Source organism: Branchiostoma belcheri, unplaced genomic scaffold, assembly GCF_001625305.1.
Source record: "Branchiostoma belcheri isolate BF01 breed outbred unplaced genomic scaffold, Haploidv18h27 scaffold15, whole genome shotgun sequence".
In the NCBI taxonomy this organism is placed as follows: Eukaryota; Metazoa; Chordata; class Leptocardii; order Amphioxiformes; family Branchiostomatidae; genus Branchiostoma; species Branchiostoma belcheri.
In genome coordinates, this window is record NW_017802935.1 from 2,927,107 (window position 1) to 2,945,219 (window position 18,113).

The 18,113-nt window shown below is 40.1% G+C and overlaps 1 protein-coding gene across 1 annotated transcript; it reads left to right on the forward strand.

Annotated features, from left to right (window-relative positions):
• The first annotated feature begins 1,376 nt into the window (after positions 1 to 1,376).
• Positions 1,377 to 17,813, forward strand: LOC109465336 (ubiquitin-conjugating enzyme E2 E2-like). The gene is made up of 5 exons (XM_019762547.1): positions 1,377 to 1,888; positions 2,517 to 2,567; positions 13,812 to 13,944; positions 14,054 to 14,201; positions 16,261 to 17,813. Exons 1-5 carry the CDS (start codon positions 1,743 to 1,745, stop codon positions 16,356 to 16,358), a joined length of 576 nt encoding a protein of 191 aa, XP_019618106.1. The 5' UTR covers positions 1,377 to 1,742; the 3' UTR covers positions 16,359 to 17,813.
• Positions 17,814 to 18,113: the final 300 nt, after the last annotated feature.

The following is an 18,113-nucleotide window of genomic DNA, read 5'->3' on the forward strand; positions in this document are numbered from 1 at the left end:
AAGCTGACTCTCAATTTTGACATTGATTAAGATGAATTCCGTGTCAATTTTCCAGACGTGACACGCAGTACATGTAGTGCCTGCTTTTGGGACATGAATCGTGACCCGAGTCAAAAGAAGTGGCTCTTCAACTGTCATCAAATGAGAAATGCCCTGCAATATACATGGAGTTAAAAACCCGTGCGCGACGTAGAGAGTAGCCTGTCGATTGGTTTAGAGCACAGTGACGTCACAGCTCTCCAACCTTAAAATCTTCAAACCTCCTTGCTTTGCACATGTATCTCTCCAGGCAGATATAGAGAGGATTTGAGAGGAAAAAATATGTAACTTCCTCTAATTTTTTCCGTTTTAATGAAAGACAACCAAGCTCTAGGAATGTTATACTTCCCAAAACAGAAGAAAGTAGCGAATATTAATATCCCCAATTCCTCCCGTACCTTCCTTCCTACCCGTACCTTCACCTGTCAATTTCATATACTCTCCAAGCAGAGGTTTGGGTTTGGTGTTATTTTTGGCGTGTCTTTCTCTTGTGCACTGGAATTTTTTTTCACCCAACCAAGTGCAAAAGAGAAACCCCAATAAAAAAGCCTAAAACACGCCAAAAATAATCCCAAACCTCTGCTTGGAGAGTACATTTCATATACTAGCAGCCTAGCACTAGTAGCAGGATAGCCCATGTCCGGCGGGGGTGGCTCCGCTATCGGGAACGGCGTACATGCTTACCTTCTTGTCACAGTTATACAATTATTCCCATTCATTAGGGGCATTATCCCTCGCGCCGGACCGGGAGTGCTTACAATAGCTTTTCATTCGCAGAGGCTCTCGCAACACTGGCCATTGTTACCTGCCTTTTAGTCCCGTTTTGATATAGCACATTGGACAGCACTTGGCTTGTCACAAAGTACGTAGGGGATCAGCGCACATGAAATGATATTGATGATATCATTTACTTTCTACAGATAGACAAAGAGTGACACTGGTCGTAGCAATCATTTACTCATATAGACACTATACCGAAAGCTTTCAGAAAATTTAAACTTAAAATTTAATTTTAGTACTGTGATTAAAAACCGTGAAATATTCAGTAAGCACCATTACACATGTAAGAATATACAGTGAGAATGGCTGTCAATCATAATGGTTATGATATAACGTTACATAACCTACGGACGTGTATGATTATAATCGTAACTTATTTTTTATCCCTTTGATATACTATGATTCAAAGGAATTATCAGGTATGTTTTCTCAGCGGCACTACCGACACTTGAAGTATTATCGAGTCTCCTTGAATAACGCTGCCAAGAAAAACACCATGGATTTGAGTGTTACCATGATTATACTCTTGATGATGCAATTCTAAAATGCACATCGTACATGTGAATGTAACTCGCCATATGTGAAATGTCTACGATTCTTTTGCCAGAAAAATCGAGTTTTTAGGTATCCTATGACAGGGTTTGATAGCAGACAGCAGTTATGGTAATTATATGGTAATTTTGTGATTGGCTTATTCCACGCGGAATTGTGAGCGGTCAGTTCACTTCCTTACTGCGTGTGTGGGAGAGAGAGCCAGCGTGTCGGACCTCAAGTCAACACCGATAGAGTTAGAGGCGTTTCGGGGGGACAGTTTTGCTAACAGCGGTGATCTGAGTGCCACCAGTGGTCAAGTGGCAGCGTTAGAGCTATCTGGGTAGTGGTTGGAGGATTTGGAACGATCAGTGGTGGGAAATAAAGGGAAGATGTCGGCGGCAGAGAGACCCTCTACGTCCGCTGCCTCCACCGAGCGCACCGCCGGGGATCGAGACCGGGAGCGAAGTTCCCAAAAGGACAACAACATGAAGTTCTTGAAACAGAACGGCCGATCCCTCAGCACCAGTGCCAAGAGGTAACGTTTTTTTCTTCCTAGAGGGACTCCAAGAGAGACTGTGTCGTATGGAAAACATTTGGGAGAAATCTCTTTACGCCAATTAAAGGGCCCATCCGACTCTTAGCGGGGAAGACTTCAGCGCTGGTAAAGGGAGGGTGGTGGTGGGAGCTAGGTGTAACACGGTGTTTTGTTTTGTTGAAGGGGACGGAAAGTGTTTTGTGAAGACAAAAGAAGACGAAAACGCCGTCCCCTTGGCCCTTGCCCTCCCCATGTGCCGCCACTATCGATTCATCATGTCGATATTTGAAAAGTCTACTCAGCGGGTAATTCCATGCCTGCCTCATTTGCATATAAGCTAAAATCGCCGAATTCTCGCTTAAAACCGCAGAAAACCCGCCAACTGGGGCATCGTGTAAAAGCTAGCGGGATGTACTTTAGGATTATTTGTACCTTGCGGGGATAGCGAGTGTGTGGAGGGAGTAGGGAGGGATGAAATGTTGGGGCGCCGGCCAATGTGCAGACGGCGGCCATGTTGGCAGGACCGAGAGCGGCTCAATCAGCGATTCACTTTAATTCCGTCTCACGTCACGAAAAAAAAAAAAAACAACACCAAACTGTTTCTTCTTCTTCTTCTTCCCTCTTCTAGGATCCAGAGAGAACTCGCCGAGATCACACTCGACCCACCCCCCAATTGCAGGTAAATCACTAATAAACCATAAAAAAAGGTGGAAGGTAAATTTGAATGTGCAGGCCCAATCGATCACAATGGGTGTTTGGAGAGGTTTTTACAGATAGAGTTCTTGAGTCAACAGGATGGCAACTGTGGGTACTGGTGATGGGAAAGGAAACATTTGTGCCAAATACACACATTTCTACACTCCCCACATCTCACCAACTGGCAAATAAAGGACAGGCAAGGACAAGGTATTAATTAGAGGGATTAGTTACTACATGTACATTAGGCCCTATACAGGTTAGGGCATGAGTTCATTTCGCAGTCTTAAGGAGGAATTGAGGATTCCAGCAAGGGCTTTCGCTAACGTCTGACAATTGTAGGAATTTTGCTGCCCATGGTGGTCATAACTCCCAACATGCTGAATTTAAAATGCAAAAACCAGGTACATTGTCAATATGGAAAATATTAAGATTTCAAATTTAACCACAATGGAGGTGTAAAACGTAAAATTGGGATTTTAGAAAAAAGTTAGTTTTTACAGAAAATACTAAGAGATGCCATTTAGTCAGAATTCCACAGTGTACCTTATTTAATGTTATGTACCATCTGCAAACATTGTTAACAATACACTCAATTATTCAATCTGGTTTTGATAACCTCCTTCACCATATTCTCAGACATCTTGAAGTGGTATAGCCTGGTTACCAAACCTAATTTAGCTGCAGAGTCTCTTTTGTCCTAATTGCAGAGAGGGTGAAAGAGACTTGGCAGCTACATTAGGTTCGGTAACCAGGCTAGCACTAGCAGCGCCAACATTTTCTTTTTTTGGGGGGGGGGGGCACTGATACGCAATTTTTCACATGGGCTAAGGTTCTCTATTCGACAAAGGGAACTTCCTCCATGGCATAACTCCCTTTGTCTCATTAAAGAACCGTAGAGAATAGACCTATTCCAGCACTCCCGTCCCCCCCAAAAAATTAATGCCATGAAGGAGGCTAGGTTTTAAGGTGGTGACCCCTCGACAAACTCAGGTGGTAAATACGTATATTTCTTGCATTGACTGTTTAAAAGTCAATTACACTTTCACTTCATGAACCAGACCTTCCAATGAAGGACAGTGTTAACTACTACACCTGGCAGTGTTATTCTACTACTAAACCAGAACACATGTTTGGAATGGCCCCATGCAAAAATTAACAGCCACACCACCATCTTGAAAGCCTCAATTTATGATGATTGTTACTTCTGGTATAGTCCAAATTGTTGCACTGAATACAATTAATCTTATGCATAAACATACATATGTATGAAATAGCAAAATACTATGATAATAATGCCTCATGGTCAATCTAATCTATATAACTACAGTGTCGCTACTCTTTCACCCTAAGTGACAGAAGGGTCTCTTCCAACTGTGTGGATGATTTATAATAGGCAACATTTCTCGGGTATGTGATTCCACCCATACTCAAAGGGTCACTAATACAGACTGTTCTTAGCTTGCCGTGAAGTGTTAATCCATGAGAGGGTCCCTTTAGTGCAGGTCTAGCTTGTGAAGTGGACAGTCCTCTAATCTGTGTGGTCCTGTGTAATCCCGTGGTAGTTTAACAACCTCAGGCATTGCATTTTATGAAGAATAGGATTTAAAACCATTTCCAATTTTGGATATAGGATTCTTTTTTACACAACAAAATTTGTCTCACCTTGCTTACGTTTTGGTGTCAGTCAGACACCCTCCTCAGAGCTTCTGACTGGAGTTCTGTTTCCTGCCGCTATATGTAGCCGATGTAGGTGGCGCTTTTATGATAACACAATCCCATACATGGCTGAGTTTGTACCCCCCCCCCCCATCATCCCGGTTCATCACCGGGGTCGATTTCCTTTTCCAGACTGCTTCTTTAATCTATCGGAGGAAGGTGTCTGACAGTAAGGTGAGACAAGATTGGTTGTGTACAAGAAAACTCCTATATCCTATAGTATAAGTGAACCAACCTGACTGATGAAACTATTTTTGGCATCTCCAATTTAGTAGTGGTGGAACAAATATCTAGCTTTTGTGTCCTTGAAAATGGTCACAAGGGTAAGATAGTGCAGACTGAAGTAAGAGTATGCAGTGTGCTTTCCCTGAAACTGTATCTGTTTTGTTTTTTCACCCAGTGTTCTAGCCAGTTCTTACCGCTAATAACAGAAAAATTTTGCCCAATCCATCATCTTTGATGGGCAATAATCAGTGTGTAAAGATGTAGAAAGAGATGTCGTAAGATTAAGCTTAGTTTACTGGCAAAATTCGCCTCTCAAAATGCAGAATATATCCTGCGTTTCATTAGCCTGGGAGTCATCCGTTTTTTCGGGGTAGTGAGTACTAGGAGCCCCATTACAAAGCGTATAGCACCCAGGCTAGCATTTCATATATAGAGTGAAAATTTCAAAGCTTTTCACAGGGGCATGCCCAAAGACTCCTGTAGAATTGTACGCCTCACAACTTCAACATGATGTCATATCAGACAAAATTAAGATTTCAAACGGGCCTAAGCTATAGGACACTGATTTCACCTATGAGAAGACAGCATTTTACACACTTCTCCAAGCTTATCAAGAGAAGAAACATTTAAAACCAGCACCATGTGATGGGAAGAGTAAATAAATCACATCAGCATGTTGTACTGACATTCAGTGTTGATATGTCATTGCGAACCAAGTTCTGACCCCCTCCCAGATCATTGGTGGACAGTCCCTGGTTAAGTCCCTGGGCTTTTTCCAACACAACCATTTCCTTATATACTCAGATAAATTGTCTGCCATCACACAGACTATAGACTTGAATGCACAGAACTACATAGACTATAGTGAAGCTTGATGGTACGCACGCGAGCCTACGAAAACTGCGTATGTCAAATTTTACCTGTGTGTAAATGAGCCTGTTTTGACGTATGTCCAGATCGTACACCAGCCCTCAAGGTAACATACAATTAGAAGGTATATAGTAGAGGGGATTCATTCCTCAAGCTAACCGACATCTCGCACACACAGTCGTCCCTCAGTAAGACACCTGGAGCCGCACAGTTCCCGTTTAGAACTTTTATTCAGTCCTTCACATACAATTTGACGGTACATACTTGATGTACATTGTATATACGTGTACCACCATACACAGCATAGAGTCCACCTGAAGTAGTGAATTAGCAAAGTTGTTATGATATATATTACATGAGACATTTTATCAACCATACATAATAGACAACACAACATAACTGATTATACTGAGTGGACCGTATGACCATACATTTTCTATAACTTGTACCATACATAAATTGTGCTTCCTGCGTCAACATATAGTAGTATGTCAGATTTTTAATCAATAGATGGTAGTCTTGTACATTCACAGGGGAAAATGCCGGTATTACAACATTATACTGCATTTTTATGACGTTGTGGGGTTTTCCAGTATTCCTACTAGTATGCAAAATATGTTGTTACCAGTAACTTGTCATACAACAGGTAAGCTCAGAACCCCCATGTGAAGCCTCAGAATGTCTGGAATCTCCATTCCAGCTACTGGCAGCCAATCACAGATGGTCTCTGCCGAACCTGCGCATGTGATTTGCATAATAACACTGTGCAGACCAGGTGTCCAGATTACAGAAGTCCATGGATCAAGTGTAAAGCCTTTGTTGCTTTTCCATTGCCTGAATGTGATGATTACATTTAGTAAGAATTTACCACAGACCCAGAGGTCGCTTTCCTTGTCAGTTTCTTAATCCTTTTGCCACCTGGGATCTTAGATTAGCAAATGTAGGGTATAAGATTTTGCGATACTGTGTACCAGCTAACTCCTGTCTTTACCTGTGATAACTCCTGTGATCTGATACTGTGATAGTGATGAGAACTTTGATCGACTTGGCTATGAGTTTTGAAGATAAACAGTAGATTGGCACAAAGTACACTTTGAAATTCAATGCAAGGCTCATGCCTGTCATCTACATGGATGCTTTACTGGTTTTGTAAGTCATGGTTCATGCTTACATTAAAAGAGCAAAGGAATTTCCCCCAAACCATTGCAGTACATTGAACCTGTAGGGCGTCAAATACTTTTTTTCTGTCAGTTTTGGTAGTTAGCATTACGATAATAGAATAGAAGCTTTATTGAGGCAACAAAAACTACAGTGATTTTCATAAGGTCATGAGGTTCAATCACATCTTAACTTTACTAGATGTAAGATTCTTAGCCTCCTGCACAGGCCTCTGAGCAGCCTGTGTAAAACTGGCTTCCATAAAATTGTAAACGTATTCTGCTGATCATCGTACCACCAGCAAGCGAACATAGGACAAACCACCTTACCCATGTATGACAAAATAGCACCAATGGATGACATAAATGGATAGTGCTACATGTTTTCTTGAAACCTCAAACGAATTACTGAAACATCCCCAATAACTAAGCAAGCAGAGGACCTACAGCCAGGCCTGATTAGTCTGTTTTTGTTGCCCTCCCAGGTTTTCTTTTCCCTTGTTTATTTAGATGTTTATCAACCTATTTATCAGCTCCAACAGATAGGGGGCAGATACCATCTTTCAGCCAATAATCTTTGTGCTCTTCTTCCTTTTGTTGATACTCAAAACTGCCTCCAGAAAAAGGCATGAATTACCCCACCCTTAAAAAAACGTATATTTATATGTAAAATGTTCAATGTTGTATATTTTGCTGTTCACAAACTTTGAGAACTAGTCGTCAAGTTCATAAATGTTACTAACTTCTTCTTCGGGGGCCCGCATGCCCTTTTCCATGGAGTGTAATCGGCCGTTTTAATTCTACATAGAGCGTAGAGGGACCGCTCTTATTCAACGCAGAGCGTGATTGGCGCATTTTGCGTAGAGCATAATTTGATTCGTTTCGTAATGTATTGTAGCTACCTGGAATTTATTGTAAAACGTAATGGGGAGGCTTGCTGAATTTAGCCGGTTCTCAATATTTAGCGTAGAGCGTTGTGGGACCCCCCCATGCAGACCCTCTTTTTGGCTTGAGACATCTTTTGCTGGGCACAAACTCGGCGTCTCATCCACAGGACAACGAGTTAAAAGCAGGATAAAAACAATCTGCTGTAGCATGCCGAAAAAAGGGGTTCTCTCGCCATTTTGAATTGGCGCGCGGCGTGCCCTCCTGCGCTGCGGGTGTCCGCCACGCTTTATGGTCATGTGTCTAAAGCCAGCCGTCGCCCACAACGATTGTCGTGCGATCGAATACCGTCGTCAGTCTAAAGTCGGCCTTTGTCAGCACACAACACCTTGCTGTAGGTCATTAATCAACAGACTGTGTCTAGCAGGTCTCATCAAGTCTGAAGACTATGACAGATGCTTTTCTCCAGTCTCATAATTCACCTCATGGATTAAAGAATGAGACAGCACAAGACATGATCAGCTTTACAGATATATTTGGATCCAGAATCTAGGTCAAATGTTTTTGTCCTAAATCTTACGAAAAAGCCATCATTGTTTTGACAGCATTGTAATCTATAGATGTAGCAAATTGATACAGTAAGGTACAGTGATATCCTATGATACAGTGACAATCCACTTTCTCCTAAACTAGTAGTACTAGCATCCCTTGGAAATAAAATTACTTGGTTCAGGTGTTTTCGTAGATGCCATTTTTGTTGTCATAGCCCAAGACATGCCATAGCAGTGCGCAAAGGAAAGAACGTGATAAAGAATCCTTAGATTTTCTAGTTATCCTGTTAACAGAATGAATTAATGAGAAAATGGTGCTAGGTCTAAATACTGTTATGGAGGTGGTGAGAATTTAGAACAATTCTGTTTAGTTAACATTTCATGCTAACTTGAAGGGAGGGGCAAGTAATGCTTTTGGGGTTGTTGGTGGTTTGCCAGGATCTGTAATAATAGAAATGATGAGGAATGCTTCCTCAGCAATTAACTGCTGCCTCCTATCAGGAAGGTACAGTACTGCATGGAGGAAACGTATGGAATTCTTTATGATATCGATTTGATAGTTTTGTTTTTGTAAAAACACAGAAAAGATACATTTGCTCATTATTTGATCATGAGTTCTGTGTGTGCACAGGTCCAATTTTGGGTGCACTGAGGTGCACATGCTCCCAGTATTTCGAGCCCTGGTGTGCACTCATCCTCAGTTTGCGCATTAAAGAACCGAACATGCTTCTTGATAGGAGAAGTGATCGGCTGAAACAAACAAACAAAAAAAAGCTATTGCACAATCTTGTGCCATAAGCCATTGCTTTTACTTTCTTTCCCAAGTTAAAAGGTAAATGCTGCTTAACCTCTATCTAAACAGCTGTATTAAAAGACTATGAGTTTCTTGACTAAAATCACCGACATACATGTACCTGCTTCTATCATGCACATACTTTCAGGCTATAATATATATACTGGGGCAAATGGCTCAAAGGTAATCTCCAAGCAGATTCGGTGGGGCAAGGGTACTTTATATTTGTCCTGCATCCATTGGCCGCCTGTATCCAACATTCGCCCCACGAATGTTGGATATAGGCAGCCAATGGATGCAGGACTGGCCAATATAAAGTCCCCTTGCCCCACCGAATCTGCTTGGAGATTAGCTCAAAGGTACATGTAGGTGATCAAGACCCCCTCCTTGCCCCTGGTAGTGAAGTGTACTACCCCCTGTGTAGCGCAGTATGGAGACCATCCCCATTTATAACTGACACAAAATGAACTGTGTGAAATGAGATTCAGTGGGGGTGAGGAAAGGCAGAACATGTCTGGATAAATAATGCGGCTCTCAGAGGGTATAGAAAGAACATCTTGTGGCTTTGAAAATTATTGATTAACAATTAAAGCAATCCAGACTTGATGTTATGAATGATATTGTCTGAATTTCCCAATTACTAACCTTCAGAAAGGAGGTAAAAAGCACAGTCGGTTATTGTAAAACCCCTATCAGAGCCTCTGTTTAGGGCACAGACAGGTTGACCTACAGTCTGTCCCTATAAGTAGGTCAGTACAGCCCCTGGCAGATGCCATCTGGGCGAGGAAACCCCTCTGCTGTCAGTTTGTATAAGCTCATACTGCTGGGGACTGTACATTGTTGGGATGTAGAGGGTCTGTTTCCGCTTTAAAGGATCATATCAAAAATACAAGATGATCTGTTTGTCTTTGTTTAGGTCATACATGTAGGTAGTGTCAGCTTTTATACATTGTTATGCTGCCTGGTACCCTTAGACTGCATCTGTAACAATCAAGAAGATCTTCATAAGAAATTACTCTCTTAACAAACTCTTTTATATCTCATTACCAGTGCTGGATGTCTAACCTTCATCGACGTTAAAAGATCTAACAACAATGCAACATCAGTGATTCTTTATTGACACAACAGAAAAGTACAGGGACTTTAGTATAAATGACTGTCCCTTTATTTGAAGTCTTCCTGTTGCAAGAGACTTGCATTGCCACAACTTTCAAGATCCTCCCAATAATTGTGTATGCCCTGGTTTAGGGAGACAGTGAGTGAGTGTGAGTGAGCCTTGGTGACCAGAGCAGGATACATGACTGGCATTTTGATACATCCGTTTTCTGGCTGATTATGCACGGTTTTCTGATGGTGACCTTGCTGTGATGTCTCTTGAGTGTGACAGCTTCGGCAGCTTTAGTTCTAAAAGCCTTGACATTGGTGTCTTTTAAAGGCATCAATCTGACTTTGCTGTTCTGTCGTGGAGGAGAATGTTGGGAGGATAGTTGGCCTTTGAACGCAGATGTTTTCATTGCTATATGATGAAACATATCACTGCGACAGGAGCAGTAATAGTGGCGACACTACGAGACTTGAGGATCAGACACCTAGACCCGATTTACACATTGGGCAAAAACCTGATGTATGGAAACTGCATATGCAGAACATACAAAACTTTCCTCCTTGTATATCTGCCAGCTTTGACATACATTAATATCTTATCTTACCTTCAGGGCTGGCATACAACCTGAACATGTGTTCAGTTTACTTACATCAAAGCAGGCCAGTTTACATGCAAGAAAATCTCAATGTACACAGTTTTTGTAAGCTCACATGCGTACAGTAATACAGTTTTTGCGTGGTCAGGTTTTTGCCTACATGTAAACTGGGTCCTACTCACCTTTAGCCAGGATAGACCTTTAGTATGCCCACAGGCAATACCAATGCCTTTGGCTTTACCCTTGAGGGGTAGAAACATATGTCCCTTCACCAGTTACCAGTGTTAAACTTTCCTTCGGGGAATGTTGGCCATGTACCTTTCCTCTGTGTAGCAAGGTCCAGCTGGAATAGTCTGGCATCCAGGCCACTCAGTCCAGGATACTTTCTGCAGGCTCCTTTCTCAGTTCTGTGATCATTTCTTTGATTGGTCAAGACCTAACCACATACTGTAGGGCTGTACCAAATCTCATGATAATCAAGTCATAGCCCCATGATTTACACTGGCATACAAACAAATATACTGAAAACATAACCTTGACAAATGAAATTACCAGGCTTCAGTGAATGTCAGAGAAATCTGTTTAATACTTTGCAAATCCTGGAATTAACTGGCCGTAGCTGTCAGTTCTGTGAGCATTCAGGTCAGGATAGGATTTGTGAATCCTCTGCCCAATATACAAGTGCTGGTGGCCAGCTGAGCTGCCATTTTAGCTAATCCCTGGATTTAAGAAGGTAACCTGACACTCGTAAATTACGTCAGTTGACACCTCTTAGGTTCTGGAGATAGCAGGGTCACCTGTCAATTACTGAAACCATGTCTTGTCCTGTGCTTCATCAGGATGCTACAGCTTTGCTCCCCTGTTTCTATTATCAACCATTGGATTGGATTTTCTTGTGTTACATATACATGTTCCTGCTGGCATGCCCCCAAGGAATCAGTCGCAAATCACGTCTAAGGTTTGAAATCCTGGAATTAAAATGGTGGCCTGTGTCAAGCCTCTGGGCTGATGACTGTTATTAAATAGGTTAGCTGTGGTGCTGACACAACAGTTCTTTATAGAGGCAAAGATTTTTATGTATGACCACAGTAGATTTTTGTATCAATCAAGTATTTAAATTTGAAGTTAACACCGTTTTTTTAAGAAAGGCTAACACTGATTTTGATCACTGAAAATAAAGAGAGTATTTGATACATTTGTAGCTGTCCATTATATTGCAAATTTGAAATTCTACAACTAGAATTTTCTTGATATTCCTTCTCCTGCCATTGGGTGAAATGGATTCTTCCCAATAATAAGTGTTACATTGTTGTGTTTGATATGGGATTTACCTATTGAGTATTGTTAGTCTAAAAAATGATTTCCAATAACAAGTCTTCAGCTCCTGATACAGGTACACATTCTATTGTAAACCCCCTGTTTGGGCTTACAAATGTGATTTTCATTGGAGGAGAACATTTCTCACCCTAGGATTATCATAAACTAAAAGATTTATTGATCATCGACAGCAATTACCACTTTCCACAGCCAAACTGTGTGCGACGTTTGAATCTGTATCGTGTAACCCATTTTGCCTTTGTCAACAAATACAATCTGCACTACAGAAATGACTATGGTTAGCGCTGGTTACCTGTTATTAAGGTATGGTTAAAGCTGTGATTTATGCATGAGGCTTCATTAAGTGCAATGATGTAGGTCCGAGCCGCTTGTTTTGTCCGGACAAAGCCGGGCGGTTTGAATATCAGCCCGGTCACCTGATATGGTAATACGGGAGGGACCCGGCATGCGGCTGAATGGGAGACCATTGTATACACTTTCAACAGGGCACGGCAACCCTCTGTACAAACATGTGTTACATTCTTCACTTACCCTGGCTTTGTGTCAGCCCAAACCCACGGACAAACAACCTTCCTGTACACCACTGCATCCAATCCAATCTTATATCCTTGTGATTTATAATCAGTATTTATAGTTGTCAGAATCACTTGTGAAAAAAATGGCAATTTCAAGTATTAAAATGTTGGCTATTTGTGTTGGTAAATAAAGTGGGAATGAATGATCAGATTTTCTGGTACATGTATAATATATATACGGTAACTAATAAAGGAAAAATTGAATTGCACCCACAATAATTATGTCATTGTGGGTGCAATGGTATTTTTCAATCATATACATGTCAAATCTAGGCACTTGAATTATGATGGTTGTATTCTTTTCTTGGTTCAGTGTCAGTTGGTTTTTGAATGGAGGGATGTTGTTGCATCTAATTATTGCCAATCAACTCAATGGTTATTCAGTTTTTAACTGTCAGCCAATTAAACAATTATTAATTGATTATCAGCCTATAGCTTTAACAATCAGCTTCTAATTACTAAGATCACAATGACAGCAATGCTTGGTGTGAGCATTATTTACTGGTCAATTTGAGATCAATTCAATGATTGTAACTCAATGTTATGATGTGGCTACTTATACTACATATAAGTTTGGTTTCAGATGCATATTATAATAGAAATCTAGTACAAGTATGTTACACCAAAGGGCAGCTATAAATAGTATAATATACGAGTTGACAATTAAGAGTTAATTTTGAGTTTTCAAATATGCTCTGAAACTCTGTGGTGAAACAGAATGAATTGAAGAAAAAAGTGCCTTTTGGAATGACTAGTAGATCACTGAAACTATAAACAACATATTTCAGATAACGCGTTGAATAAAGTTTATTGCAAGGTTCATGCCCAAGGGCTAATTGCAAGAACATGATAACAAACAGCAAAGATAATAATAAGTAATGCTCTAAATGCTACTTTGGATATAGTTATTGTTGTCAGATAACACGCACCTGTCCTTATCGGACTACTACTGTACATGTAACACACCTATGTAAATTATAGGTCTAGAAGTCTTTAATAGGTTGTTAATAATGTTGCACAAGTCTATGGGAGGGCCTATTGTCAGTACTGTCAGCTGCCCTAGCCTGGGGTATCTACAGTAAGGCATGTATTGTGTGGAAAGGTCAGAATAGAGATAGGGAGGATGATTGTGTATGTCCAGTGTGCATTCAGCATGACTCAACATCATGTGTGTTGGCTTTAACCAAAGCACACATTCCTACCCAATGGCTAAGTACATCGTGTGACAAGCTACAAGTTATTACCTTTACACAGCTGGCAAAGGCCAGCTACTAGTTAGGCAAAAACAGTTCATAGACAAGTCTCTTCCTATCTTCCATGGTTCAGGCAAGGATGAATACTGTAAATCAGGTTATGTTCATGGTAGCGAAGATAGATGAAACTTAAATGTTTGTTACACTGTGTTATTCTATAGTGCTGGTCCAAAAGGAGACAACCTGTATGAATGGGTGTCCACCATCCTGGGGCCACCTGGGTCTGTGTACGAGGGCGGAGTTTTCTTCCTGGACATCCACTTCTCACAAGACTATCCCTTCAAACCTCCTAAGGTGAGCCCTGGCTGCTGTTGGAGATTTTGTCAAGACCTTTGACGCGTCTGTAGTAATTGATCCTCAGAAAGAAATGAAGTGACACGACTGTTAATTTGTGCCTGTCCAGGTGACATTCCGGACTCGTATCTACCACTGTAACATCAACAGCCAAGGTGTGATCTGTCTGGACATACTGAAGGACAACTGGAGCCCCGCCCTCACCATCTCCAAAGTCCTGCTGTCCATCTGCTCACTGCTAACTGACTGCAATCCAAGTAAGCATGAAAATATCATATACTCCAAATCTTAACAAAATTTAATCAACATTATCACCTGAAACCATGATTGCAGAAATTTAAAGGCATCCAATGCTATTGCAGGGCGGCAAAACACAATTGAAAATAGTCTGAGTGAGCAAATCTGTCTGATATTGACATTTATTACTGCCATTTCTTTGCACGTTCCTGTCATCATTTTATACTCGAATCGAGGGGACTGCCCATAAATTGCTAGAACCGGCCTACAGTACATACAACAACAAGAAACCATTTTCTGTCAGTGACATCCCATTTTTGCCTCACAAATATCAGAATGCTATATTAAAAGAATGACCAAAAAGAATCTACTTGAAGATCCAGTTTTTCAATTCTGAAATTACATTGGATGCCTACAAGTATGGATTCCCACTTACATGTGCATATTGGACACCCTTTATAGTCATGTCTGGTGGGAATGCTGTTATGAAATATATCTCTAGAGATGTATAATATAAGATAGCATATCCCAGCAATGGGCACAAATGGAGGCTCAGATGTGCCATGAAGTAACACGTACAGTTTGGCCCAGTGTGACCCAGTGTGACATTGCTCGCCTGACAATTCATTACAATCTACTACAGAGCAAAGTAGGGGTGTTGAGGCCTCAGCACTGTTCTCCCAAATCACAGTGACTTGTATGGCTTCTGTTTTTCAAAGACCCACCTTGCAAATTTAAGTTAGGATACCATCACAAAGGAAAGCGAAGAAATCTGCACACTGTATTAAATGTTACACCAAGGTTATATGTAGTTAGGCCAATACATACTCAGACTGAAAATATAACATTTTTGCCATCCAACAGTAGTGTTCAATTAAGTTGAAACCATTGACAAGATTTACAGGTATCCTTAGTACAAATTTTATCCCAATTCAATCTGAGACTCCGTATTATCAAAACAGGTGTATCTCTGGTATCTAGAAAAATTTCAGGCATTTTAAGAACTGAATCTGGGTTGCCTAGATCAGGACACATGTCTACACAGTAAATCCATACTTAAGGCAAAAATATCCATTGGTATGTATTATTGGTACATGTAGATGGGTTTTTCCATTTGATATTGGAGGGAGTGGTAGGTATTGTACCTATAACCTTGTCCCAATCTTATCAAAGGTTAAATCCTATTTTGAGTTTCTTTGTTTATTGGTTTGGCTTCAGCATAACATACAGCCAAGGCTGCCTAACTCTAACTCTAGTTACCAGGACGAGTAAAACTATGTATGTTTATGTAATAACAGGACGATCAAGGCAAACTATCTGCTGAAGTATTTCATATACAGAATGTTCGGTGCCTTAGGCTTAACTCATTCAGACAGCATAACTGTGAGAGGTCAAGGTCAGTATTTGTTTTGTGAGGAGCCCTTAGTCAATACCAATTTAATTTTTTTTCTGGTTTCCTGAAGGTTCTTATGAGTCCTATTTTGTTAGATCGCTTGTTTATACTCTAAGGCTACACCAATTTAATTTCTTGGTTAACGGATTCGCCCACTTCATTTTTTTTACTGATTCGCAAATAAAAATATAAATTCAGAATCAACTGCAAAATGCTCATATTTTCATCCTAGTTGTTACAGTTATTTCATCTTTCAATGCAATGGTATCATTAAAATTCATTGTTTAAATTTTGAACCAGCCTGGTGTGTTGACTTCATGGCTCCTATTGTACCATTTTGGGCAATAATAGGATGCCTAGGCCTGTTTTTATTTATTTATTCTTTTTCGCCCGCCCGCTCCATTATTTTTCTAGAAAAATCCGTTAACCAAGAAATTAAATTGGTGTGGCCTTAGGCTTAACTCATTCAGACAGCATAACTGTGAGAGGTCAAGGTCAGTATTTGTTTTTTGAGGAGCCCTTGGTCAATACCAATTTAATTTTTTTCTGGTTTCGTGAAGGTTTTTATGAGTCCTATTTTGTTTGATCGCTCTAATCGTTGTACTTTTTGTCTATATAGCTCTGATCAAGGACATTATGTGTATAATGTCCTTGCTCTGATTAATTGTTTGTTGTTTTGTTTCCAGGTGACCCCCTGGTTGGCAGCATAGCCACTCAATACACAAACTCCAGAGAAGAGCATGATAGGATAGCTCGCCAATGGACCAAGAGATATGCCACATAAAGCCACGAGAACTGCCGCCAATTTTGCCCAAATGTACATGTAGCTAGTAAAACAATTTCCTACATGAACTGCTTTAGTTACATGTGAATTGTAATCTGCATACTATAGAGAAGACTGTTGGAAGAGTAAGAAAAGTAAAGTTTTGGAAAATGAAAAAAAAAAAAGCAATCTCGTCTTGCCGTTTTGTAGCCATGCACTAACTAGAAGTTACTAGTAATATAGACTAGTTGTATGAAGGTTGTTAATTGTAATAGAATGTGATCATGAGAGTAGATGCTTGACTGTTTGACGTCAAAATGATGTACATGAAAACTTGCCTATACATTTCAGCAGTCTGATTCTGAAACATTTTTGTTACTTAAATTGCCTTTTTCTTTACATGAATGCTCTCTAACCGTATTGTGATATTTCCCAAGTTTCCAAAGATGTCACGGCAATAGTGAGACAATTTTTGACAGATTTAGTGTTTCCATTGTTTTTTTTGGGAGAACCGAAGAGTTATTCAAATATTGTAAGAGAGAGCCCAACAAAATCAGTCCATTCAGGTTTAAGTGGAGCTTTTCCATGGGTAGAGTGGAATATGGTTATGGAAAAACAATAGATGTAGCATCACGAAGATAAATGCCTTCAGATGCATTTTCAACCTCACTGATATTATCAGAGTAAACTCATATTCACATACAATCTGTCATCACGAATGTAAGGACATAGATTTTTTTATCAATGGTATTACATTTATTTAGTTGTTGTACTGTAAGCTATTGAATGTGTATGCAGTCCTTGCAGCCATACTCGTTAACAGGTGGCAGTCGTAATGTCTTATACAATGGCATTGTAGTTGTTTGTTTAGGAAATTCCATTGGAATACAAAATTTGATGGAGAAATTCCCTACCATTAGCACGGCGATCCAGGTATATTAGTGAAGATGTGATATATTTTGCCAAAGACGTTTGCTCATTTGTGCTAAAAGTATCTTTTTTAGATTTGCAAATGTGGGTATAGCCAATCAATGAAAACTCAGATGGTTTCTAGTTGTACGTCCCTGCCTATATGCTAGCACATATTGCCTGCCCTGTTCAAAGGTATAAAAGAATGCTGACCATCTGAAAATTTGTAACACCATTTGGTTTATGTAGGGTGAAGCAGAAAAGAAACATTTTGTAGATTTAGAATAAGGGAAATGCTACGTACATTTTTTGATATGATGTTTTTCTTATAAGTTAGTGAATACAACTTTTTTCATGTCATTAAGTGCATTACATACTTCACAACTGCTAGCACTACAGTATTTATTCCTATGTCATTATTTTAACCTTTATGGTGCTGTATGGACTGTAGCCATTGATTCATTGTCAGATTGTCTAAACTAAACTGCAATAATTGTGGATTCATGCCAAGCAGTTGGACTGTACGTCCCCTTTATCAGACTGATGTATTTATTGTAAATAAATGTTACACAGAAACACAAACAGTCCGAGGTTTACTGACTCAGTTTGTTTTGGGAGGGCCTTTTCAGATGGCTTAGTGATGGCAGGGGTTGTGTACCATATGCTGGGACAATGTAACTCACTCAGAAAACCTTGGAAGAAAAAAAGAAAACTTTGAAGGAAAATGTGGAATTGGAAGTTTTAGTTTGTTTAATATAATACATTGTCTATGTTAACAGAACCAATTTTCACCGGATAGGAAATTTATTCGCAGTTATTCATTTATTGATATTGGTTTGGCTATAAAAGGCATACAACCAGTCCAAC